This window comes from Brachyhypopomus gauderio, chromosome 19 (assembly GCF_052324685.1).
Source record: "Brachyhypopomus gauderio isolate BG-103 chromosome 19, BGAUD_0.2, whole genome shotgun sequence".
In the NCBI taxonomy this organism is placed as follows: domain Eukaryota; kingdom Metazoa; phylum Chordata; class Actinopteri; order Gymnotiformes; family Hypopomidae; genus Brachyhypopomus; species Brachyhypopomus gauderio.
This window is the reverse complement of record NC_135229.1, coordinates 10,913,189-10,937,282: the sequence shown is the minus strand read 5'-3', so window position 1 is coordinate 10,937,282 and position 24,094 is coordinate 10,913,189. Positions and strand designations below refer to the sequence as shown.

General features: G+C 43.7%; 2 protein-coding genes, 1 long non-coding RNA gene and 1 other non-coding gene across 6 annotated transcripts; 2 read left to right on the top strand and 2 right to left on the bottom strand.

The window, feature by feature from the left end:
- Positions 1–1,183: 1,183 nt before the first annotated feature.
- LOC143482797 (NACHT, LRR and PYD domains-containing protein 1a allele 5) lies at positions 1,184–18,781 on the top strand. Of its 3 annotated transcripts, XM_076981333.1 has the most exons (16): positions 1,184–1,467; positions 1,717–1,887; positions 6,384–6,415; positions 8,141–8,170; positions 9,749–9,811; positions 11,368–11,403; positions 11,616–11,651; positions 12,128–12,171; positions 13,167–13,228; positions 13,471–13,688; positions 14,161–14,411; positions 15,514–15,648; positions 15,817–15,952; positions 16,061–16,108; positions 16,450–16,521; positions 17,196–18,781. In XM_076981333.1, the coding sequence occupies exons 2-16, from the start codon at positions 1,838–1,840 to the stop codon at positions 17,531–17,533; spliced, it is 1,551 nt and encodes a 516-aa protein (XP_076837448.1). In that variant the 5' UTR covers positions 1,184–1,467; positions 1,717–1,837; the 3' UTR covers positions 17,534–18,781. The 3 variants fall into 3 exon arrangements, with proteins under 3 accessions (XP_076837448.1, XP_076837446.1, XP_076837447.1); XM_076981332.1 differs by lacking the exons at positions 1,184–1,467; positions 1,717–1,887; positions 6,384–6,415; positions 8,141–8,170; positions 9,749–9,811 and adding an exon at positions 10,742–11,292 and having other exon boundaries at positions 17,196–17,480; positions 17,576–18,781; XM_076981331.1 differs by lacking the exons at positions 1,184–1,467; positions 1,717–1,887; positions 6,384–6,415; positions 8,141–8,170; positions 9,749–9,811 and adding an exon at positions 10,740–11,292.
- LOC143482799 (uncharacterized) lies at positions 4,065–9,437 on the bottom strand. Its single transcript, XR_013122296.1, has 3 exons — positions 9,244–9,437; positions 7,013–7,207; positions 4,065–4,668 (listed from the first exon to the last, which is right to left on the bottom strand). It is a non-coding gene; the product is annotated as an uncharacterized LOC143482799 (long non-coding RNA).
- Positions 7,635–7,724, top strand: trnar-ucu (transfer RNA arginine (anticodon UCU)). The gene is given in 2 exon segments: positions 7,635–7,671; positions 7,689–7,724. It is a non-coding gene; the product is annotated as a tRNA-Arg (tRNA).
- Positions 18,782–19,027: 246 nt separating the features above from the next.
- il12a (interleukin 12a) lies at positions 19,028–21,419 on the bottom strand. The gene is made up of 7 exons (XM_076982258.1): positions 21,373–21,419; positions 20,455–20,609; positions 20,265–20,378; positions 20,013–20,054; positions 19,684–19,824; positions 19,466–19,513; positions 19,028–19,366 (listed from the first exon to the last, which is right to left on the bottom strand). Exons 1-7 carry the CDS (start codon positions 21,377–21,379, stop codon positions 19,238–19,240), a joined length of 636 nt encoding a protein of 211 aa, XP_076838373.1. The 5' UTR covers positions 21,380–21,419; the 3' UTR covers positions 19,028–19,237.
- Positions 21,420–24,094: the final 2,675 nt, after the last annotated feature.

Sequence of the window (24,094 nt, the reverse complement as noted above, 5' to 3'; positions counted from 1 at the left end):
CCTAAGTAAAGACTATTGATAAACATGGCGTTTACGATTACTATAGCTTTAAAAGTCCAACAAATAGCCTTGCAGGTGTCTTTAACCTCTCTTTCCCTCTTTCTCTCTCACTGTGTCTCCCCCCCAAAGACACACACCCACCCACACACACACACACACACACACACACACACACACACACACACACACACACACACACACACACACAATACTCCCTGAGAGAGCAGGATGAAGAGTAGATTCACTCATCCTCTCTAGCCAAGTGTGTGATCGATAGGAAAGCCCTTGATCCCGTCCTCGCGGGCCTCTGGCGCGAGCGAGGACCGTTGTAGTGTGGGGACAGGTTTAGTTTCGCTTTCCTGTGTGTTTTATACTCTTCCTTCAGCAACATTATCATCGGAGGCCGTAATACTGCAGTTTTGGGTACAGAAAACTACACGGTAAGACTCCATGTGCGACTGTAGAAATGACCAAAATCATACTTTTGGTTGCACTGTGGGAAGCCGTGTCATCTTAATCTATGTGTTATTCTCGATAGCTGACAGTGGCTGAAGTGATAATAAGAACTTTCCTGAATTGGACATTTAGACAAGATCAAATTAAGCAATACTGAAGCAAAAGCTCCCTCCAAATATCAGGGCATCTGTACACATTGTTTAGTTATTATTTAGCGTTCTATCATCTATTAATAATACATTATCAGGAAAGTGTTTATTTTGCATTACTTGAGTTTATGTTTTTCACTCACTACACTCACTATTCTCACTGCAGTGAGCGCTGTTGCACCCTACAGCTTGTGGTCTACCGCCACCTAGTGGTAAAGATGGACAACTACCCAAGCTGGTTGAGAGGTCATATTCCCGCCCAAAACCTGCCAAAACCCGCAACGCTTCAAGGTCTATTTTCGCCACTGTGAACTCATTTAAGTTTATGCTACATTTAAGTAAAGGCAGTGATAAGGCAGTGAAACGACCATATATATACACATTTAAACATGCTACTGTAACCCTAACTTAACATTACAAAACATTTTTATACATGTCTTCCGCGTTTGTGTAGAGACGTGTCTGGGTGTTTTACACAATGTATTCGCTATATTTTCTACATTCTGAGGTGGTTACTTTACATTACGTGCTGTTTTTAAAATACTTTTTTGTTGTTTTTCACGAATGTTACATCCTATTCAGCTATTTCAACAACACTAAACGTGTCAAAATATCATTTCATACACTAATCAGATTATTTGTTCATATTTTACCAACATCTGAGGGCACGAACTACGACTACGTTCGCCGTTGACCCCCTAAATCCTGAATGAGTTCGGGTTTAACGTGAGTAAATCATTGGCCAGGCCTAAGAGCGGGATTATTTACACCCGCCCTCTCGTGAACTAACGAAGCGGTTTTGGTTCGGACGGGCTACGATCTCTATACCATAGTAACGGCCTCTCGAGCGTCATTCACGTATGTAAGTGTAACCACGAAGATCTGCGCTTATTTGTTGCACATTTTATTATGTTGTCAAAATAATTCGTGCTGATTTACTAATGCACGTCAGTGGTGTAGAGAGAAAGAGACAAATAATGTTTCGTATAGAAATTGGATCGCTAGATGGATCGAAAACCGAATCAAATAAAATGTATGTATTAGACTGGTGCACATGTAAGTGTTAGTGGGTCGGCACATAAAGAACACGTTGGTGGTGTCTCCTTCATAGGTGAGGTACCGTCCAGATACTTTTGTTATTGTTTGCTGTGGTCCACGTTTCCACATCGTAACGTCACACCAAGGAAACCACGCAAAGGTGGCTCGGATTAAACCCAGCCCGCGTGTGTACCATGGTAGCGAACATGGCACATTACGGACACACAAAAGAAGTTGAAGACGGGTAAGTTCGGGTTTTATCGTTTGATCCGTGTTTATATATGTTAATTCACTTTAGTTCTGAAACCAGTTCTGAAACTCACGCTTGAGGTTAATATAAGACAGTAATGGCGACATTAAACCGACTTGCACCGTTGGTTCATTTTCCTTTAGTCAATCACCGGTTGCACAGAGACGCTGTAATAACAGTTAAAACGAGTTTAAAGACTTTGCTCCAAAAATGAAAGTGCACGAGCTTGGATGCGCCATGATGCCTTTGTCTCGTCTCGCGACCCGGTTACTTTAACCCGTCGTCTGAGCACGCGACCGTGGGGTTTGTTCTGCACCTCGTTACAATCTAGTTAAAACAAGTTACAATGTAACGTGACAGGGTGATGGATACGATTGTAAATGTAACGCGTGTGATCTTGTATGTTTAATGGTTGGGATGGGTGGTTCTGAATCATCTCGTCAACGCTGATGCAGAAATACTGGTGCACTGCGCGCGTGAAGGTGTTTGAGCCACAGGTTCAGGATGCGCGAGCTGTGACGTTTTTCGCGGTTGACCAAAAAGTCGCTCGAACAGCTCGAACACTGTGCTGAAAGGAAGCGAAGCGTCGATTATTAGTTGTTTATCAAACAAAGACATTCACGACACGTGTCTGCATACGTTTTAGTCCTGTTCTCAGGACATTCTTAATATCCCTAAAGTATTTTTGTAAATACATGGACTTGAAGAAGCATTTAGAGGAGGGCATTCAAATTCTGTTATAATAATAATAATAATAAAACACCTATAATTTAGATTATAAATGAATTGGACTCATCCATACTGCAGGAAGGGTCATGTGTAATGGGCATTTGAAACCGTACTGCCGAAAGCAGTTGCATTGTGAGTCCCTTTGACACTGGACACCACGATGTCTCTAAGCGAGAGACTGATACTGGACACCATAGTGTCTCTAAGCAACACACATCATGCGCTAAGTTCACGTCATGTATGATTAGTCATCTCAGGGCTGTTTTTGTGCAAACACAGCCCGGTATCGGGTGGTGCTGGCATGTTTACAGTATCTTAGGCCTCAGTTGTCTGTTGTTTTTATCGTCGATCAGCAGGCCTGCAGGTCCTTATAAAACAGGAGCTGCATGCAAACGTGGTGGTTTTGTTTGGCACGGTATGACTCATAGCAAGTGGAGGACACACACGGAAGGTATCGCGCGCTCTGGGTTGTCCACGATACGCGTGCACGAGCCTGCGCGCACCTGCCAGACGGGCTGCGCGCGACGGAGATGCGGGTCAGAAGAACCCACGCGTCCCGTGGAGCGTCCGGTCGGCGGGCTGAACGGGGTCAAGCGACACGCACAACTGGGCTCGGGCTGCTCATGTTGGGCCAACAGCCGGGTCCGTGGTTGTGGTGTGGTTGTCATGACGACCTGTCTGCGCTTCCGCACTGAGGCTCGCGCAGGGCCGCTGGAAATAGCGCACTTTCGCTTTTGTCTGCAGCAAACACGTCCAAGCAGTTTGTTTTTTTACTGTATTCCATTGATAATAAAGCCTAAAATATTCTGAACGATCTACTAATACAGTGTAAAAAATTTCCATGTAAAATTACAGTAATTAACTGGCAGCAGTTTCACCAGTAGTATGCCCTATTTTTACAGTACGGGTACTGTAATTACAATTACAGCATAATACTGTAAACATCTAATACTGTAAAATCTACACAATATTACTGTATTTTTTAAACCTACAGCAATTTACTGTTAATTTCTGTTATAGCTCATTTTTGTTTATTCATAATATTACTGAAGAACACTTAATTCTGTATTAATTGCATAAATGTCTTCTAGGTAACTGTAACTCTGTATACAAAAAGAACAATTCAAAGACGATTTAAGACGTTGGTGTTGCGATCCAAAGGTCCCGAGTTCGAATCCCCCCTGCCAAGCTGTCACTGCTGGGCCCCTGAGCAAGACCCTTAACCATCAATGGCTGGGTTTATATTTATGGCATTTGGCAGATGCTCTTATCCAGAGCAACTTACATTTTAATCTCATTTTTATACAAGTGAGCAATTGAGGGTTAAGGGCCTTGCTCAGGGGCACCTCAGTCATGGCCTCAGGTCTGGGAATCGAACCCACGACCCTCCGGTCACAAGACCAGTTCCCTAACCACCAGGCCATGACTGCCCTTATATAAAAGTCTAGCCTAAGTATTTTTCTAATATTTTTTGTTAGCTTCGTACGGTTAGCTAAAAACTTAGATTAGTTTTTCAGGTCCACGATGTAACTTTAAGCACCACAATGCAGTGTTACAACTGCTAAAACACTCAAGCAAGTAGAAAAAAATAGGGAAAAAACTCAGGATTTTCTAATCTCCCAGCAGACATTGCTAATTACAGTTAATTACTGTGATTAGGAAATGCTCAAAAGGGGGCGCTCCAATTACAGTAAAGATACCCACAATGCTTATCAGTTCACAGCAACTTCCTGTATATGAAGTATACAGTAGTTTACTGTCAGATTTTCCCTGTAAATGTACATCAATTTGTTACAGTGTACTGTTTATATTATGGTTGCTGTGAACATCCTGCAGTTTACTGGAGGATATGACTTGACGTGATGGTTTCACTGGTGTGGTAAACAGTGTTGTGGTAAGCCCAGGCCGCGTGCCAGGACCAGCACAGCTGCCAGTGTGTGAGCAGGTCAGACGAGCGAAGCCCCGTGGTGCCAGATACCAGCAACTCCTCCATTTCCTGTTATTGTGTCTCAACTGACAGGGGTAGAAACGTGGGCGTGGAGAGCACTGAAAGAGAGGGAGAGAGAGAAAGAGAGAGAGAGGGGGGGGGAATTGAAGTAGATGTAGAGAGAGGGCGATGAAGTAGAGGGATTCTGGGTGCTGTTATCCCTCTTCACTTTTCATCCCTCTCTCCTCCCCTTCATATTCATCCATGCTAGCTCTGCCTCTATCTGTCTGTCCTTTACCTCTTTCCATGATCTTTCTTTCCTATGTCTGTCTGTCTTTCTTATATCTGTCTCTCTGTGTGTCCTCTAGCTCACATAGCTCATCCTCTGGTTCTGCAGTCCCCTCTTCAGGGCTAAACTCCTCCATCCTTCTTGAAATATTCCGTTCCACCAAGATCTTCATGCCTAAAGTTTCTCATGCAAACTTTGCAGCTGCATTTCTGCTTGTGCTGTGGACAGAGGCCACGGGAGAGCTGGCGAGTGACGGCTTCTGGACCCAGAGTACGCCACCGTCCTGCCCTCTGAGCTGCATGGGACACGCTAGCATCACATGGCACTAGCTCAGCCAGACGCCTGCCTCCTAACTGACTAATGGTCTTGTCGAAGGCTGCTAACAGTTTTGTTCTCTCCAAATGGAATGCAGCGTCTGAATTTCAAAGCTGGTGACTGTTCAGTAGAGATTGAGAAGTGTGAATGTGTTTGTTACTAACGTTACTGAGGACACTGGCTCTTGTGGGGATGTCCACTGGAATGTAGCAGTAGTATTCAGTAGCAGATCTGTATTCATGCTTGCATGTAACTACAAATGTCTTGTTGGAATGTGTTGCAACTTGTCCGCGAGCCGCACGCACTCAGGTTGGGAGCTGCTCTCTGAATTCCTGTGAAATCGACTAATAACCACATTCAGCCAATCAGGTGTTGCAGTGAAGGCCTGAATGAGAGGAACATGCAGCTCCAGTAGCAACACGCTGTGTAGCACACTCTCTAGTGCACGGTATAGCACACTCTCTAACGCTGTCTAGCACGCTAACGCTCTCTTGTACGCTCTCTAACACGCTCTCTAGCACGCTCTAACACACTGTCTAGCACGCTAACGCTCTCTTGTACGCTCTCTAGCACGCTCTAACACACTGTCTAGCACGCCAACGCTCTCTTGTACGCTCTCTAACACGCTCTCTAGCACTGTCTAGCACACTAACGCTCTCTAACACGCTGTGTAGCACACTCTCTAGCGCATGGTAGGCTATAGCACACTTTCTAACACTGTCTAGCACGCTTACACTCTCTAACACGCTGTTATAGTACACTCTCTAAGGCTCTCTAAGATGCTCTCTAAGGCTCTCTAGCATGCTAATGCTCTCTAGCACATTTTGTAGCACACTCTAACACACTGTCTAGCACGCTTTCTAGCATGCTAATTCTCTCTAGAACACTGTCTAGCATGCTCTAATGCTCTCTAACACGCTGTCTAATACGCTCTCTAATGCTCTAACGCTCTCTAATGCTCTCTAAGATGCTCTCTAATGCTCTCTCACACTCTCTAACATGCTCAGGGATACTCTGTTGCTGCTCGGGGCTGCCTGCATGTTAACATCATATAGATTGACGAGAGCTTCATAATAACCTAACTTACTTATCCCCGGTTACCTGCCAGGGATCGAACTGAACTCTGCTGGTTTGATCTCACGTAGTGAATTCTCATGTTTTCATGTTTAAATAAAGTAAGAGCTTGCTTTAAGTATATAGTAACAAATGTTTTGGTGTTTTCCTTTGCAGAAACGCAGACGTCCCACCTTTGGATCTGAAAGGTGAGGTATTTGTATGTTGTGAAAGACAGACATATCGTTTCTCCAGCAGAGGGCACTATAACCTCACTTATGAGTTCAGGCACGGCCCTCTTCCCTTTCCTCCTTCGTCCTTTTAAGTTGTTTAACATTGTTTAAACATGTCAGGTGATTCAGAATCTAGAGGGTATGTCTGACCTCTAGACACGGTGTCTGGCCCCTCGTGGGTGTATGGGTAGTCGTGGCTGTCAGGACCAGAGCACTGGTCCCGTAGCGCTGTGTCCCGCACATCCTGTCTGTACGCTTCCTCTGCCCACTTCCTCTTAATGCTGCACACCGCTCGCATGGATGCGGGGAGAGTCTGTGCGCTGTCTCTCTATCAGACCTCCCTCTCTCTGTGCCTCTGGACCTCATCTGATCACAGCAATTCTCATTATTTTATTTCTACCCCTTCAAGAAAGTGGTGGGCTGTTTTATTCTCAGCATTTAATATTTGGAGTAGTTCATGTAGTCTATAAGAAACATGAGAACTGACTAATAAATGCAGTTGTTATGGTTATGGCAGTGCGGTTGTTATGGTTTGACCAGACAGCCACGGGTGATGTAGCGTGCTTCACTGACCTTGCCCCTCCCCCAGTGAAGTCGTCAAGGTGATGTTTTTGATGCTGATGCTGACACCTGGGTCCTGTGGTTGCCAGGGTAGCAGCGTAAGGCAGATTCCAAGGCAGCAGGATGCCATGAAGGTTAATACTTGTGCACGGCCTTCTGGGGTCTGGCCTGGTGACGCCTGCTGCAGTCTGGTGAAGGCAGACAGAGCTGCAAATAAAAAGACAAAATCCTGGCATATCAGGATTGCCATATCAGTGCTGGCGTTCACAAGAGCAGGTGCTCAGATACGAACGCCGTAAAATGAAGAAGTCAGGAGAAGGTGAAGCGGCCCTGCTCACACCCTCCACCCGCGGCCGCTGCAGTTGGGACGTGAGTTCGTGGTTTCCAGTTCCGCTTTTGACATCAGGAGTCTAACTGAGGCTGCTGTCTGGGGTGTCTTAACAGCCATGAGAAAAGGGCCTGTCCCACTGTCTTGCTGAAAGTCCCGTAGCTGACATTAGGGACGGCTGGTCCTGTAACAGGAATATTACTAATCACCGGTACATCCTGCTGACTTGCAGGTTGCGCTTCAGTACTTGTGCTGTCAGTGTTGTTTATGGGTCATGTCAGTTCTCTTAGGGCTGTTGTGCGCCAGGGCTCTGTGGCGCAATGGATAGCGCATTGGACTTCTAGCTGCTGTAGGGAAGCAATTCAAAGGTTGTGGGTTCGAGTCCCACCAGAGTCGTTTCTCTTTAGTTCCCAGCATGTGCCCATTCACATGCAAAATTCAGTCTTTGGCCACATGAGGGCGCCACATTTCAGAAGAATGCTTCCATGTGTTTACGTTTTCATTGGTCATACACGCTGTCTTGTACGGTAGAGATGTCAGACAGTAGCTACACTTACAGACAGCAACATGTCCCATCACTGATCAGAGTCACAGCACTGATCAGAGTCCCAGCACTGATTAGTGTCCCAGCACTGATCAGAGTCAAAGCACTGATAGTTCTAGCATAGTTTTAATGTTCTGGAAATTAACTTTGCTCATACTAGACTCAAGTGTCTCACTGTAGAATGTTTGTATTTGATTTTAGACTCTGAATGTATTTTGTTACTGAATATAATATATATATATAAGAATTTTTCTATTTCCTAAAACAGGTAATGGAATAGAGAATGCCAGCAGTCCAGGTGGGGTATATATTCTCTCATATATATGCATACACACACACACACACACACACAGGTCCTCGGTTTATGTCAGTCCTGAGTTACGATGTTTAGTGATTACGACAAATCTCCCATTTACAGTATAAAGCCTTGTTTCGACTTCGATTTTGTGCCATAAACGTCGTAACACGAACTTTTTATTACTGTTTATTATTCCTGTTTCATTTCATTACTAAACGTATTTTATATGTGTTTTTTGATAATTACTGTGTTAGGATAGGTGTTAGGATAGGATAAGTGCTTACAGTATTTTTCAGAGTTTACAGTACGTTATTTACGTATGTTCCGAGCGGTAGCGCAGATCTCCCATTTTTCCCTGAGGGGTCACGTGTCCCCAGTACGTTACTCTTACTAAAGGCTGTGAAGACCTTATATGGTTTCAGCATTAAAGACGCAGCACCACGCTGTCGTCTGATTGGATAGGCCAACTGGCATAACCATCATCAACTACATATTTATCATCCCATAGTGTGTCAGCATCCTGGATTTTGCATGCAAAATATCAAAGTATTTTCCTGGGGGTGACGCTCCGGAACCTCACCCGCCCCGGTACCGCTAATATAGGACAACTCCACTCTTCAGTCTAACGTACAGTCATGAGCTACATTAGTGATACCGTTTTTAGTAACGTCCCCAAAACGTTAAAGATTGCAATACATTAACGTTGCAGCTAAATACAACACTCATTTGGCCTCTGGCAAAGCTCCCTACGCAAATATGGCTACTACACACAAATCATGCATTAGATGACTATAGGACACTCTTTATTCTACGACTGAAACACAAAAGTATTTTGCATACAGCCAGGTGTAGACATCGTATTTTCATGATCGTCGTAGGCGCGGAGCACGAAGCCAGGACCACGTGGTCAGCCAGCCTCAGTATTACATGAACAACACAAACTGGTTTATGCATATCTGGTACCGATTGTCTACATTTACGTATACACAGTAGGGTTACCTTTAAACTATATGAATAAAATACGAGCTCATTGTTGCCGTGGGGGTGCCCCTGGACCTACTTGACACACTTACCTCCTTTGCCTACAGAAAGAAAGAGTTTGCGCTGTATTACTCAACCAAAGGGGCTTCCATAGACTGCGAGTGCGGTCGTGGGAAAACTGAGTTCGCTATATTAGCATTAGGGGGAATCCAAAGAGTGCTCGCGAACTCCAACCTTCATGTTTGGGAAGTCACTGGAAAGGGATGAAACCACTGGTGTAAGGACCACAATGCAAATGTACGAATAGATGCTAATAGCCGGAAAAGTCATTTAATCGGACGTTTAATCGGACATTTGCCATTAACCAGTCCAATACCGCGTAAAACTGTTACCTCAGCAACCTTAGTGACGACATTAAAATTGTATAACTGATAACTTTAAACTTAATAAAATAAATTAATTTATGTAAAGAAATGTAATATATGTATATGTAATTTGCATTAACGTATATTAATATTCAATAACATTAATACACATGTATATTTGGATTACTGTAATACGAATGGCAAATGTGCACTCGTATTTTTTTGTTCCCAGAAAGTACAGAATCGTCATCTGGTGAGACCTCAGAGGAAGAGGAAGATGAGGAAGAGGAGACAGGTACAGGTCGTTTTATACTGACTGTCAGTGTGTTGTTTTTCTCTGCCGTGGTGTACGGATATAATCATTTATTACTGTTGTTACTTGTGACAAAATCGGTGTTTTTCTCTCTTATCTGTGTTGCTGTGGGCTTTTGAGGTGATGAGGTGAGGTGATGAGGTGATGGGGAGAGGGGATTAGGTGAGGTGATGAGGTGAGGTGATGAGGTGATTAGTTGAGGTGAGGTGATGACGTGAGGTGAGGTGGTGAGGTGAGGGGAGGAGGTGAGGTGGTGAGGTGATGAGGTGAGGTGAGGGGATGAGATGAAGTGATGAGGTGAGGTGATGAGGTGAGGTGGTGAGGTGAGGTGGTGAGGTGGTGAGGTGAGGTGGTGAGGTGAGGTGGTGAGGTGAGGTGGTGAGGTGAGGTGATGAAGTGAGGTGATGAGGTGAGGTGGTGAGGTGAGGTGATGAGGTGAGGTGGTGAGGTGAGGTGGTGAGGTGAGGTGAGGTGAGGTGGTGAGGTGAGGTGGTGAGGTGAGGTGGTGAGGTGAGGTGATGAGGTGATGAGGTGATGAGATGAGGTGAGGTGAGGTGAGGTGATGAGGTGAGGTGATGAGGTGAGGTGGTGAGGTGAGGTGGTGAGGTGAGGTGATGAGGTGGTGAGGTGAGGTGATGAGGTGAGGTGGTGAGGTGAGGTGATGAGGTGAGGTGGTGAGGTGAGGTGGTGAGGTGAGGTGAGGGGATGAGATGAAGTGATGAGGTGAGGTGATGAGGTGAGGTGATGAGGTGAGGTGGTGAGGTGAGGTGAGGTGATGAGGTGAGGTGGTGAGGTGAGGTGATGAGGTGGTGAGGTGAGGTGGTGAGGTGAGGTGATGAGGTGATGAGATGAGGTGAGGTGAGGTGAGGTGATGAGGTGAGGTGGTGAGGTGAGGTGATGAGGTGAGGTGGTGAGGTGAGGCACCACCCTTCCCCTCAAGGGTCATCAAGTCAAGGCCTCCTTGCTCCTCCGGTCCACCAGATGTGCTGTCACTCTTTACGCAGGTGTCCTAATCTACAGATAGGCTACACTCAGGAATGTCTGCCTTCCACTTGCTAAGGGTGTTCACATACACCATTACTACAGAGAGAGAGAGAGAGAGAGAGAGAGAGAGAGAGAGAGAGAGACTAAAAAAACGAGTAAAGCATGCAATAATCAACGTGTACTAGGCCTAACATATGTTCAATATACCTTAATAAAGTAATTTTCATTGCACTAAGAGTGATTACTACATATATGTATACTGATTAATATGATTACAGAGAGACAAAATAAATTTTCCCCCAACACCACAAGCCGGTTTGATATAACAAGCAAGGAACAGCTGGGATTCAAATCCATGACCTCCTGGTCTCCAGGCAGGCAGTGCAACCACTTAGGCCACAGCATTATACGTAGGTGTTGCTTACTAAGTGACTCAGTGGAAAAGTTTGATGAAGTGACCTGTGGAAGATCATGGACTGGTGAGCGCAGTTTGGAGACCCTGGGGAGTTTGGAGCACACTCCATGTTACTGTAAGCTCTTTTTTTCTCTTACAGAAAATGGGAAGTCCTCTTCTGAAAGACTCAGTGCGGGTAAGAATAAAAACATCTCACATGTCATTGTTTATGAACTTTATACCCTGTTTTTTTTAAAACATCATGGATACATTGCCGAGAACTTGAACAGGAAGGTCAGTTTTACAAGGTCATGTGTCAGTGTTGTGATCTGAAGCTGCTTTAATCAGTGTGTTTCAGTGAGGGGTTTCGTGCTGATGTTAACTGGGGAGTTTCTGTGTTGTTCTCAGATACTGGTGCAGAAGCTCAAGCAGGGACAACAACCGGTAACTTGTATTTCTTTCATGTATATGTGACCATCCAGGGAAGACTCTCTGATGGAGTTACATTACATAAATGACAAAGAGTGGCTTAGTTTGCTAGCAAAGCACCCTTAGGAATCAAACCCAGTATCGCCTGTTTGGTAGGCAGGAACTTTAACCACCATGGTGCTATAAGTTTATTAAGTTCCCCTGTGGTTGATGTCATCTCTTGCCTTCACCTCTCCCCCTGCCTTGCCCCCACCCCCTGTACTGACTCCACCCCTACCGTGACCCCACCCCTTGTCTTGACTCCTCCCCCTGCTAGCACCACACGAGTTAAACGGGAGGCTAATCTGCGCTGTCAGCTGGTCATCCGGTCTCATACGAGTCACTGTGTGCGCAGGCATTTGAGTAATTAGAGTAATTAGCGTAACTTTGAGTAATTTTGAGTCAGTAAAAATAAACTCACAAACTGAGGATGTTCTGTGTCCCGTTTGCAGGAGACCACATGCAACAGCACTGTGCAAAGTGCGATGCCCTTCAGGTGAGTGTGTGGAAGTCCTGGGATTAGCCAGCCGTAGTGCACAGGGACACGCTGGCGTTTACGTGCATGTGTGGATCAACACCTTCTCAACCACTCCTGTGTTTAGGAGGACAATTAGCTAGATGTTGACGTGACATTAAATAGAATCAAATAGTGTTTGCATGCGGTGGAGGTTCTAGACCGTTCGAACTGGGACGCCAGACTGGGACCAGTTGGTCTGTTACAGGGGCCACTTTACGTACCATTAATTGTGGAACCCAGCTGCTGCGTCAGATACGGAGGCCCCAAGTGTCTGCATGCAGCAAAACACAAAGTCTGGATTTGGTTTGAATATTCAAGCCAAGGGAGGATATTGTACCAGTTTGCCATAACGGAATTCTCTTGTTCTAACAGTCTTTCCACATGAGTGTCTTTATTATACATTTTTAAGGAGTGCGATATATCACATTTTCTCTTCATTTTTGGAAAGAACTATAGAGCCAAAAGTGTCACACTACGATGGGATTTCTGCATTAGCCATATAGCCAGTTAGTTAACTATATGCAGCTATAAAGTTCTTCACATGCAGCACATTCTTACATCACTAACCTGGATGACTACATGTTAAAAACTCCTCACTATGGAAAGACGCTGGTGGCCCTTAAAAGTGTATCTAGAGAGGCCTGAATACTCGCTAAATAGAGAATGCTCATCACGTTCTCAATACTGGTCCCGGTTTATCACCATTCACAAAGATGATGTGTCTCACGCCTCATTTAGGGGCCTTAGTGGGGTCCACTTTTTCTATATTCTTCGGTATGGACCAGCAGCAGTGCTTGATATGGGTGTTCGATGTGTAGTTTATGAAATATTCAGTAGGGGGCGATAAGGAAACTAAATTCAGCAAACAATTCAAGGGCTTGATCAAACGCCTGCTGAAGGAAACATCCATTAATGCAGATATACGTTTTAATTGTGCAGGTGAATGTATTTACCTCAGCGTTTGTCCCTTACAGAGCCCCAGCTATGAAGTCGTTACTCCTAGGAAGATATTCCGAGATGGACGATATCGGCAGCTGTATGAACCACCTTCATTCCCACTCAGTTCTGCTTTAGCTTGTTGTTGTTGTTTTCCCGTGTGTTTCTTTGCCTGTTACTCCTTACATTTCTTAGACTGCCACTTCAAAAAAATCTAATACTTAATGTAGCATCTTCCCTGGGTCTGTTTGAACCACCTTCTCCTAGTTTTAAAGACCAGGGAGGAGTGAGTTGACCTGCTCTGTAATGCTTGCTGCTGAGTATGGGACTGGCTTTTGCTAGGTTGTGTCTGGAGGACGAGGGCGTGTACCAGTGTGCCCAGACCGGGCTGGTCTTCGAGGTCACTCAGAAGGTTCAGGTCGAGTACCGCGTGCTGTCCTGGAGCAGGTTCGGCCCGTACCTGAGTGACACCTGGAGGTTCGCAGGGCCCATCTTTGACGTGGAGTGTGACCCATCCATCCTGAAGTCCATCCGGTTCCCTCACTCGCTCTGTTTGGCAGGTACGCGGGCGGCGTTCGGATACCACGTCTCTGCTACTCCCCGTGGTGTTGACCTCAAACGGCTGCACCCTGAGGATCTTCTCTGATCTGTCTGTCCGCTGAACTTCCATGGGCAGAGGGAGATTTCAGAGTAAAAAACCTCCCCACCACTAAACACTCACAAATAAAACAAAACGAAAACGAAAATAAACGTCCTAAGATTCAGAAGTGTGTGCCGGTTTTATTTTTTATTCAACAATGACTTTTTTACTCGTTAACAGTTGCATATTAGAATCTTATATGTGTAACTAACTTTTGATGGCATTAAACATTAAAATAGAATTAGGCTAGAGATGTGATGGTGTTTTGGTGAACAGTGGTGTTTGGGGGAAAAGATATTGATCCCTGTCAGTGATATACTGCCAAAAATCACATGTAAAGAAGCCCCAGCACAGTACAACGAAAGTCTCACCAACACCTCTGTGCATTGTAGATTCAGACAGTGAGATGAAATTCAGCGTGCTACACGTTAAGGACAAGCAGGGTGTGATCGAGCCGTCGGCGGACCACTCCCGCTCTCACGTGAAGTGGAGCGTGTCCTCCCTGTCCCCGGTGGGGCCCATCGTCCAGACCACCAAGACGGCGGAGCACCACGGCGTCGTGCTGGTCTACAAGGAGATGGGCCAGCAGGACTCGTACTCCTTCAGAGTCTACCTGGCCACCAACAACCACTCCGACATCAAGGTGAGGAGACCCGACCCTGCTCGGCCAGCAGAGCAGCATGACGATGCCTCCAGGACCACTTGCTTCTGGGCTACAGGAGGCAGATGGTTGCCGCGCCAGGCCCGGTTCCTGCAGCCTGATGCTAATGCAACCGTGTGCATGTGGAGACCAGGGCCGAAGTGCAGTGGTAGTTGCTTCGTCCCAGTCTACCCGGGAAGCTCAGCTGTGGTACAAAATGGCGGTTCTCTGTCCTTCTGGAGATCTAGAGAAGGAAAGAGAGAACCGGTGGTCGTTATTTTTTTCTGGAGGTTGACACAAAATTGTATTTGCTGTCTATGATAGAAAGTCGATGATCGTTTTTAATGTGGTTCGGTATGTGAGATTAAGCTGTATACCGGTTTACCAGATGTAACATTTCACCTGTGAATTTCCGAAAAGAAACAAGCGTGAGTGTTGTAGATGTACTAAAGGCTCGACTGTCAGATGTGTGTTGTAGGTTTCCACAGTTCTTCTTCTGACTCACTCTAGGAATTCCATCATGTACAGCAGTTTGTGAAATGACAGTGCTGCAAAATGGTTTGGTCTCGTAAATCACCTGGTAAATGTCATCACACATACGTGAACTCTGAGAATGTGTGTCTTCACTTTATTGATGCAAGTTTTGTGTGTGAATTACGTTTATCTGTTGCCATCCTTAACTATAGTAGAAATGATTTAGAGTGAGAGTGTGTGTGTGTGTGTGTGTGTGTGTGTTCCAGCGAGTGCGTATATCTTTTGATGAATAATCCCACAGACTGATACTGATACACAGCTGTACTGTACAGTGTGAAACCGCCAGCTACACGCCTGCTGAACCCACATGTTTGAGATTGTGCTGAGAGGGGGTGGGGCTGAGAGAGTAGGAGGGGCTGAGAGAGTGGGAGGGGCCAACAGTGTTATGTTATTCACTCGAGGTTTGAGGTTTGTCTCCAGTCTCTGCGCTGCTCTGTGCAGGTGGATAACGGAGGCTGGCGGGTGTATGTAGGTGTGGTTGGTGGTGTCCTGTCTCCCGTCAGTGCGAGACGGTCTTTCCGTTCTCCTCTCCGCCCCGATGTTTTTTTGACCCCCCTCTCTATTACTGCAGGACATCCAGAACGAGGTGAAGAACTCAAAGAAACGTTACGTGAAGATTGAGAAGCCGCCCACGTGTCAGAGGTTGCTAGGGGAGAACAGGAAGTACCGCCTGCAGAGTGACCCCGAGGGTGACATCACCCCAGAGGTGAGCAGGCGTACTGATGACACACACGCTGACGTCATTTCCTTTGAATGTACCCTTTTAATCAGTTTACATTGGTATGTGTGCTTATTTTGGTGTTTGTTTGTGTGTGTCAATGTACATGTGTCTGTGGGTGTGTGTGTGTGTGTGTGTGTGTGTGTGTGTGTGTAGGACTTCCAGTTCACTCTGGCTGTGGTGAAGATGAAGGGATACTTCGAGGCGTTCTTCGAGCAGCGCCCCCCGTTCAAGCTCTCCCTGGTGGAGGCGGAGTCAGAGCAGATCGTGTGGTCCGCCACCATCCGTGAGGGTACGGGCCAGCACCGCCCAGTACTATGAACAACGTGTGTGTGTGTGTGTGTGTGTGTGTGTGTGTTTTGGTGTTTTTCATTTCATCTCATCATCTCCTCTGTTACAGGAGACTGTGCTATCCGCGTTATTGAAAAACCCCAGAGGCAACCAGTGAGTAAGTACAGCACGTGTTACTGGCAACGTCCTGCCATGTTGAGTCTGCTGAACGGTGTTAATACATAACAGACCAGAACCTCATGAGGACCAGAGCCTCACGAGGACCAGAACCTCACGAGGACCAGAGCCTCACGAGGACCACAGCCTCACGAGGACCAGAACCTCACGAGGACCAGAGCCTCACGAGGACCAGAGCCTCACGAGGACCAGAACCTCACGAGGACCACAGCCCTCGGACTGTAGAGGAGCACACGTGTTCTGTGTGGCAGCACTGGCCACGTAATGTGAAATTCTATTGGATATGTAAATGTGTGTGATACCCTCCCATCATCCTGATAGGGCGGAAACGGAGCAGCAGCATGTCAGAGGAGGAGCTGACCAATAAGAGACCTCGCTGGAATGATGAGTCAGGTGGCTTGTCCTATATTAATAATTGTAGAATAATAGTTGCTTTTGTAAGCACCTTTGAGGAAACCCAAGGACACTACGCATTAACACTAATATTATAATATAGAAATTACGTGTTATGCTTGCTTGTTAATTCACTTTTTATTTAGATTTACTATTATATATATTAGTATTTTTTTTTTCACTCTAGAAAGTAGCAGGGCTAGTGCAGGGATATTTACATACGGTATCAATAACAATGGTGATATTCTCTGGATGGCAATGTTGACTGAAATATTTATTTACTTATTTACTTAAATTGTTTCTTACTGCATATTAGTTTTTTGTTGTTGAAAGTCTTTGTAGAGATTAGATATATAGAGATGAGAGATATAGAGATTACTGATTGGAATGTGGCACATTGGTAGGTATTTTACTACATTCTGTGCATAATGTGCATAAAAACGTGATTGAAACCCTTGAATACCACTGAAACGCCTTTAAAGCAAATCTACCTAAACAAACTTTCTATTTGAATATATGCTATACTGGATTTCTAGTTCTGAGTGTGATCAGGAAAACCATCATTTTATTTGCATAGCTATTTTCCATAACTCAATGTTCTCTTATATTTTCTGTTTACATTCGTTCCTTTGTTCTAAGCTCAATTGGCTCCTAAATGTCGATCTTCTCCACAGATGGCGTGCGCAATCCCAGAGCGTCTGACCTGAGTGACAAACAGCTGATGCAGGTGGCCAAGGTTCTGGGCAAAGAGTGGAAGTCTCATGCCATCTGCTACCTGGACCTCCGCAAGCAGGACCTGGATGAGATTGAGGCCAGCGAGGAGGACCTGCAGATGAAGAAATTCCACACTCTGGACCGCTGGAGACAGCGTCAGCCCAAAGGGGAAGCTGGGATCCAGCATCTCCTTGACAGGCTCAACCAGGAAGACGTGCCCAACAATGTCGTCGATGTTCTCAAAGGTGGGTGCGAGGGGTCTTCTGCTGTTCCTCTCGAGGTATTAAACACACTTTGAGCGCTCTCCGCTGTTTGACCAACGCACACGTCTGTATCCCAGGTATGGGACCGTTACTGTAATTGTGTGCTGCCGTCTTGGGTGGATGTGAAACTGTGGAGGGTAGATCAGATCTGGCCCGGCGTGCAGGACACCCAAGCCCGAGACTCGGCTGGCTCAGGGCCAGCGGCCACAATCCCACAAGGGACAACCCCCCCCCGTGTTCAGACGGCTCCTGTGATCAGTCTTGACTATGAGTCTCGACTAACAGCAACAAGTCTAGTAGGCATGAGGCCAGTTGAATCGTTCTTCTGGATGACGGAACGAACACATCGCCAGTTGCTTTCACCTTCAAGTGAGGTGTTCTGTGAAGAACGACACTTTTTTGTGGTGCTAAGGACGTGGTGAAGATCCTTTTGCTCGGTAGCTCGTCGAGTGGATGGTTCCCCACAAGCTTTTCGTGACTCATCCATCAAAGGGTCTGTATGTTTTCTGAGTGCTCTTACGTGAAAACCACTTGCACTGTCTCCAAGGAGAGTCCCATCATGTTTACTGGTTATGCTTGAGTTTACAGTTTTTCAAAGGTGTTGAGGAACCTCGAACTGGAACCTGGAGACGCCATCTCACTGGTGCCAAGCGATTTTCTTTTAATCTTTCAGAAACCTATGGGGGAAAACACCTTTTATAAAAGCCTTTGTATATTTGTATGTTTTCATTATGATTTTTTAAAGGTGTAAATGGAGTCTTCTGATGATCTGAGTAGATGTGCTGCAGGACAGTCTGAAGATGTGGCTCCTGAGGTTCCTTTGGCACGTGCTTATCGTGCTTCTAAAATCAGGACCAAATCAGCTCAGCAGGTTTTCCTAATTTTAAAACTGCATTGACTGGGCTATTTAAGCAGAAGTTGAAGTGTCAGTTTTCTTCTCTATTCTCAGACCGGAGGTTTTCGGGTGAAAGCTTCAGACTGTGTTTGATGCTAAAAGACACAGTCGATATAAGCATCACTTCACTGAGCTCATTTGCAGCAAATAAACTCTGTGAATAAACATTCTGTGAAAAAAGCTTGTTTTTGATGGCCATTCAGATATATGTGACTGAGAACATGCGATGCACAACCATGTTAGTTACAAATGGATTTATTAAAGAAATGTAAACTATAATCAGCATGTCAACCACAGTTAGTAACTCTCAGGTTTAGTTCCTGATTTGAAGCTTTTTTTCTACGATGACATAACTGACTGATTAAATAAATGATTAAATAAAAACAACCCTGAGTACGTCTGTCTGTGTTGTGTAGTTTGGTGTGTGTCCATGTTTACATGGACGTAAAATCTGGATCACACACTTCATTTATCTTTCTAAGACATTGACCACACAGACACAATTTTTTTTTTATTTTGCAGAATACTTTAATATAAATACTCAATAAATAAAGGTAATAATTTTAACAATGAAAATAAATAGAAATTACAATCGTTCAAATAGAGACAAATGTGTTCCAAATAAATACAAATCTTTACCACAATTAAAGCAGCACAAAGCAGAGCTAGCTTATTCGATCTTCATAGAACTTGTACCACATCTAAAACCTAAAATAATAGTTTATAAAACAGTAGTGCGGAGTTGGGTGATTAACATAATTATTGTTTCAATGAAATTAAACTTCACTCAGATTGGGGGTGATGATGGTTATGGTAGTCGTGGTCAGCGTAGTGGGATTCACAATCATTTCTTATATTCCCCTGCGCCGATGTAGCCGAGGGCCCTATTGATGGTGATCACACGCAGGTGGAACCCTTGAAGTTGTTTACACAGAGACTTGCGGGCCTCAAAAGAGTCCACGCGTGCCAGGTTCTAATATGAGAAAACCAAACGAAAAACCCCAAAAGGTCAAAAAGATGTGTGATAATTGTACTCCACTAAAAAGGCAGAGGTGAGGAGAGAGAGACTCACGTTTGTTGTGGGTTCTTCCATTTCACCGGTGAGCAGCACCGGACAGTTCTGTTAAGAGTCAACACGGCGTTAAAAGAGGATCACACACTACAAAATCAAATTCATTTGAAGTTGTTTGCTACATAAAATTTATATTTGTTTCCATTCCAACAACGGAACGTTATATTGTGGATATTTCCACATTTGATAGAATAATCGATCACCGCGCGTTCCTGTACCTGCTGAAGGTCTCGTATAGATTTCATAATGGGCTCGAGTTGAGTAGCAGAGTTAAATTTCGGATCCAGAGACTTCACGTAGTTGTCCAGGTTAGAGTGATGGTGGCGAAGATCTTCTCCGATGCTCTTCAGACACTCGGTCTGGCGAGACACCAACGTTACCGACATGAGTTAACTTATCTTGCCAAAACTAAAGAGGCTTTGTGATAATGTCTTGCGATTAAAACAAAACATCGACAACTTGTATTTGCAATTATTTCAACATATGCTTCCGCAAACTGCTTCACTATTTTATACCAAAATGTATTAATCCATTAAAAGACTGGTACCTCGCTAAAAGAATGAGTCCGCTGGTCAGAGCATGTCGCGTCCTGTAAACCATGAAACATTTGTAACTGGTTTTTAACTGGGAAAAAACAAACTGTAACATATAGGCCTACACTAATACACAGAGGAAGGAAAAGCGAACGGAAGAAAATATCTGTTCACTTAGAACTGCACATCCAGCGTTAAGTAATGTGGGTATTTGGAATGACAATCGATTAATCGGATCGATTACCAGGCGCGTTGATCGTTCTTACCTCGTAGGGCTGGCACACGGCCACCGTCCGCTCGTTTGGGATCACCTCCGCGCCCAGGTCAGTGCAATTAAATCCATGAAACAATGTAGACGTTGCCGCCGTTTTCTCCTGCGTCTGATTGTAAAAAAACCCGTATTAACACCAAGTGTGAACTGATTTAAAATACAAAACTCAGTTCGTCTCGACCTACTTTATTCAGGATGTTCTTTAGAGTGGTGAGAAGCGTCCTTGCGTGTGGAGTGCACGTCTTCACGTCGGGTACTGATGAGGGATCCCTGCTGGTGCGCACCGGAGTCCCCATGGTTACGCCGCACATTAGCGCCAACATCGTTATACACGTAGTGCCTTTTCACATAGTAAAAAAAACAGTAATTAGTTTTGGCCATCAGCAACAACAAATAACCGAGTAGCATAAACAAAAATAAAATAAAATTAATATGCGTATAGAGCTGTGGAAAAAAACATTTGAAAAAAATTATAAATGATACTAGGTGGTTATTCTTTTAGGTGGTTTTTGAGTAAAATTAACATTTTTGTTTCATTGCACAGACTATTGACAACATTACTCTCTAATTCCAAATTTGGAATTCCAAAGTTGTTTTTGTTAATAACTGCTCTAAATGATAATATTGTTATATTATCATTTAGAGCAGTTATTAACAAAAACAACATTATCATTTAGAGCAGTTATTCGCAAAAATAACAATATTATCATTTAGAGCATTTATTCACAAAAAATGACAACTGCTCAAAAAGACATTTTCAGACCTGAAATAAATCAAAGTATACAAGTTCATGTAAATTTTTAAACAATAAAATACAAATGTTTGAATTTTAAGAAGAGTTCAGATCAATATTTGTTAGAATATCCCCATTTTCTTGCATTACTGCAGGCTCTCCCCACTGCTCATTAAAACACGACGTGGTTCAGAAAATCACCTCATCAGAGCTCCATTAATAAAATGTGCTGGAATTCTGATTTAAATTTGCAGAGCTGTGTTTGTGTCCAAAATCTTAATGCATATTCTAAATAATCCTTTCTAACGAAACATTGAAATATTTGGAATATTGAACACTGTAATCCAAACACAAGCACAAATACACTTACCCTGCATGATTTCGGTCAGAATTATCTTCGTGCCCTGTCAACCTGTGTAGACACATACAGCGGTTTACTAATGCAGAGGAGGTCAGTCTCTTTATAGGACGCATCATCCTATGGGATTTCCCATGTCGAAGCATCTCACCATGAGGTCGCCAGAGGTATTGAAAGTTGTACAGTGAAACTGGAATTAACACGAGTCAACTCTAGTTTCGCTATTCGCGATGCGCGTTAACGTAGGGGTATGTGGAATTATAGAAATTATAAACATTTCGTTATGTCATTTTTTTAATTCATAAAGTTATTGAAAACAAATCCGAATTGGGTTGTGGTTATTTACCTCATTGCAAGAACGACATTAATTGATTTCTTAAATCTTATTGAGGATTTACACGAAGTACCGATGGTGGACAGTAGGGGGCAGTGCGGGCTCTATTACGCAGAAGATGACTAGGACTGTACTGTTCCTTGGACTGTACAGTATTCTTGTCATGCTGATTTGTTTTGTTATCTTGTGTTAACTGGAATAGTTGAATCAAGACAAACATCACCTCATCCTTGTGCACATTTTGTTGAAGTGCAAGACTCAATCTGGATTTGTATTTTTATTTTTGTGTATTTTTTATATTTATTTATATATTTGTGATATTTGTGTATTTTTACACAAAGACAGACAACATGCATATTCTTGCCTGAATATAGTGGTGAATGCACCACTATAACCTACTGTACTTCACGTCACTGCACAGCATATGGGGCGGGGCAAAGTGGAGCAGGGGCGGGGCTACGGCTACCTTCTGGTCTGAAGTTGTCATCTTTGCATGATGATACAGTGATTATTTAGAATTTCTGCATTAACAGATAGATCTAATCAAATGTTGGAATTTCACAGGGGAATCCAAGACAGGCCAATATTATTAAACATCTCTGTTCATCACAACTGAGAAGATCACCAGTCATTAATAAGCTCTGTTCCCCATTTACATTGGAGCAGGCCTGCGGTGAGGAAGAGCCTCTGCATCCATCCTGTAAATGTCCTGTAAAGGTGTCATCCATCCTGTTAGGTGTCCTGTAAAGGGGTCATCCATCCTGTTAGGTGTCCTGTAAAGGGGTCATCCATCCTGTTAGGTGTCTTCCATCCCGTAAAGGTGTCATTCATCTTGTTAGGTGCCTTCCGTCCTGTAAATGTCCCATAAAGTCCCGTAAAGGTGTCTTGCATCCTGTTAATGTCCCGTAAAGGTGTCTTCCATGCTATTAACATCGGTGTAATTGTGTGTGTTTTCCAAAAATGTCTGGGAAGTTGTTATGTACTCATGGCTGTATTTGCTTTCATTTATGTTATGCAATTAAGGGAACTTTTAAAATTGCTGTATCATTGACTATGATAATACAGATGGACACCTCCTCTTTTGCTTTGCAATTATGACAGGGCAACACATCGTATTCTAATCTGCATAGGTGTTTACAGTATGCATTTTGTATTAAACACCTTTGTTGTGCTATCAGGTGGAATATTTTTAAATCCACATATTTGGTCAAATGGATTAGGCAACTGATCCTGTTGCCCATGCAGAATTTGCACTATGAACTACCTGTGGCAAGAGTACAATCCTTCTAAACAAAGAGGATGAATGTTATGTTTATCTTTCCAACCATAATTCACAGATATCATGTGGGAGTCTAAGTGCTAATCTTAACTGCCTATGATTTACATGCCTTTGGTAGATTTTGGAACAAAATGGTCCAGCATTATATTATCTTGTGTCTTATTTTTGCATTAAACAATAGACATTTTAAAACACATTTTTAATAACACAGAATAATCATGTCTTCTGCTGTACACATATCTTTGATATTTGGACATTCACATGAGTGATGAAGAGATTCACTTTCTAAGACGGGCGACTTCTAGGGGACACTGAAGACTTTCACAAGGTGTCGTCCCTAAATTTACTTTTACTTACTGATAGTAATGTGATTTCAGTTATCCAGTAATGACAATATGTCCAAATGCCTATTCCACAATGACAGTAGATGCTTTGGTTAGTGAAGTTCCAGAGACTGAGAGATGACTACACATCTAATTTTACAACTGATTCTTAGATGATGTGACAAATAATGTTTGTGGGCTCCTGTAGTGAGGTGCTCGCAGGCGAAGGTGAAGTGGTGGTTACTGGTTTTATTGATACCGAGAGTTAAGAAAAGGGGAATTACTGAACTGAGAGGTCGTTCTTCAGCCACAGAGCCACACAAACTGAAGGTCAGATTGTGCCATAACTAGATGTGTTGGAAGTGCCTGTAAATGACCTCATGAAGGTGGTGAGGGTACCAGGATCGGGAGCGGACACCTCCGCGTTGGCACGCACCTGCAGCCAATGAGCCGCAGGGACTCTGCATTACAAAAATGATCCATTTAATATATTTTATGTTTTATATTTTGTATTATAGATTATATATATTTTCGACTTTATACATTTTATATTTTCCTATTTTATATTTACTATATTTGTTTTTTTATGTATAACTTGCATGAAAAAACAACAATAAAAAAAAAAACTACCACTAATTTGTGCCACTCATTCTGTTCTGAGGGACTTTTCAATCAAAGAATATCTTAGAATTTTGAAATGTATATGTAAATGTAAATGTAATATTTTAAATATCAATGTAATAATTTTATTTACTGAGGCTTTACTTTTGAAAATTTTACTTTGAAAATAAATTTTAA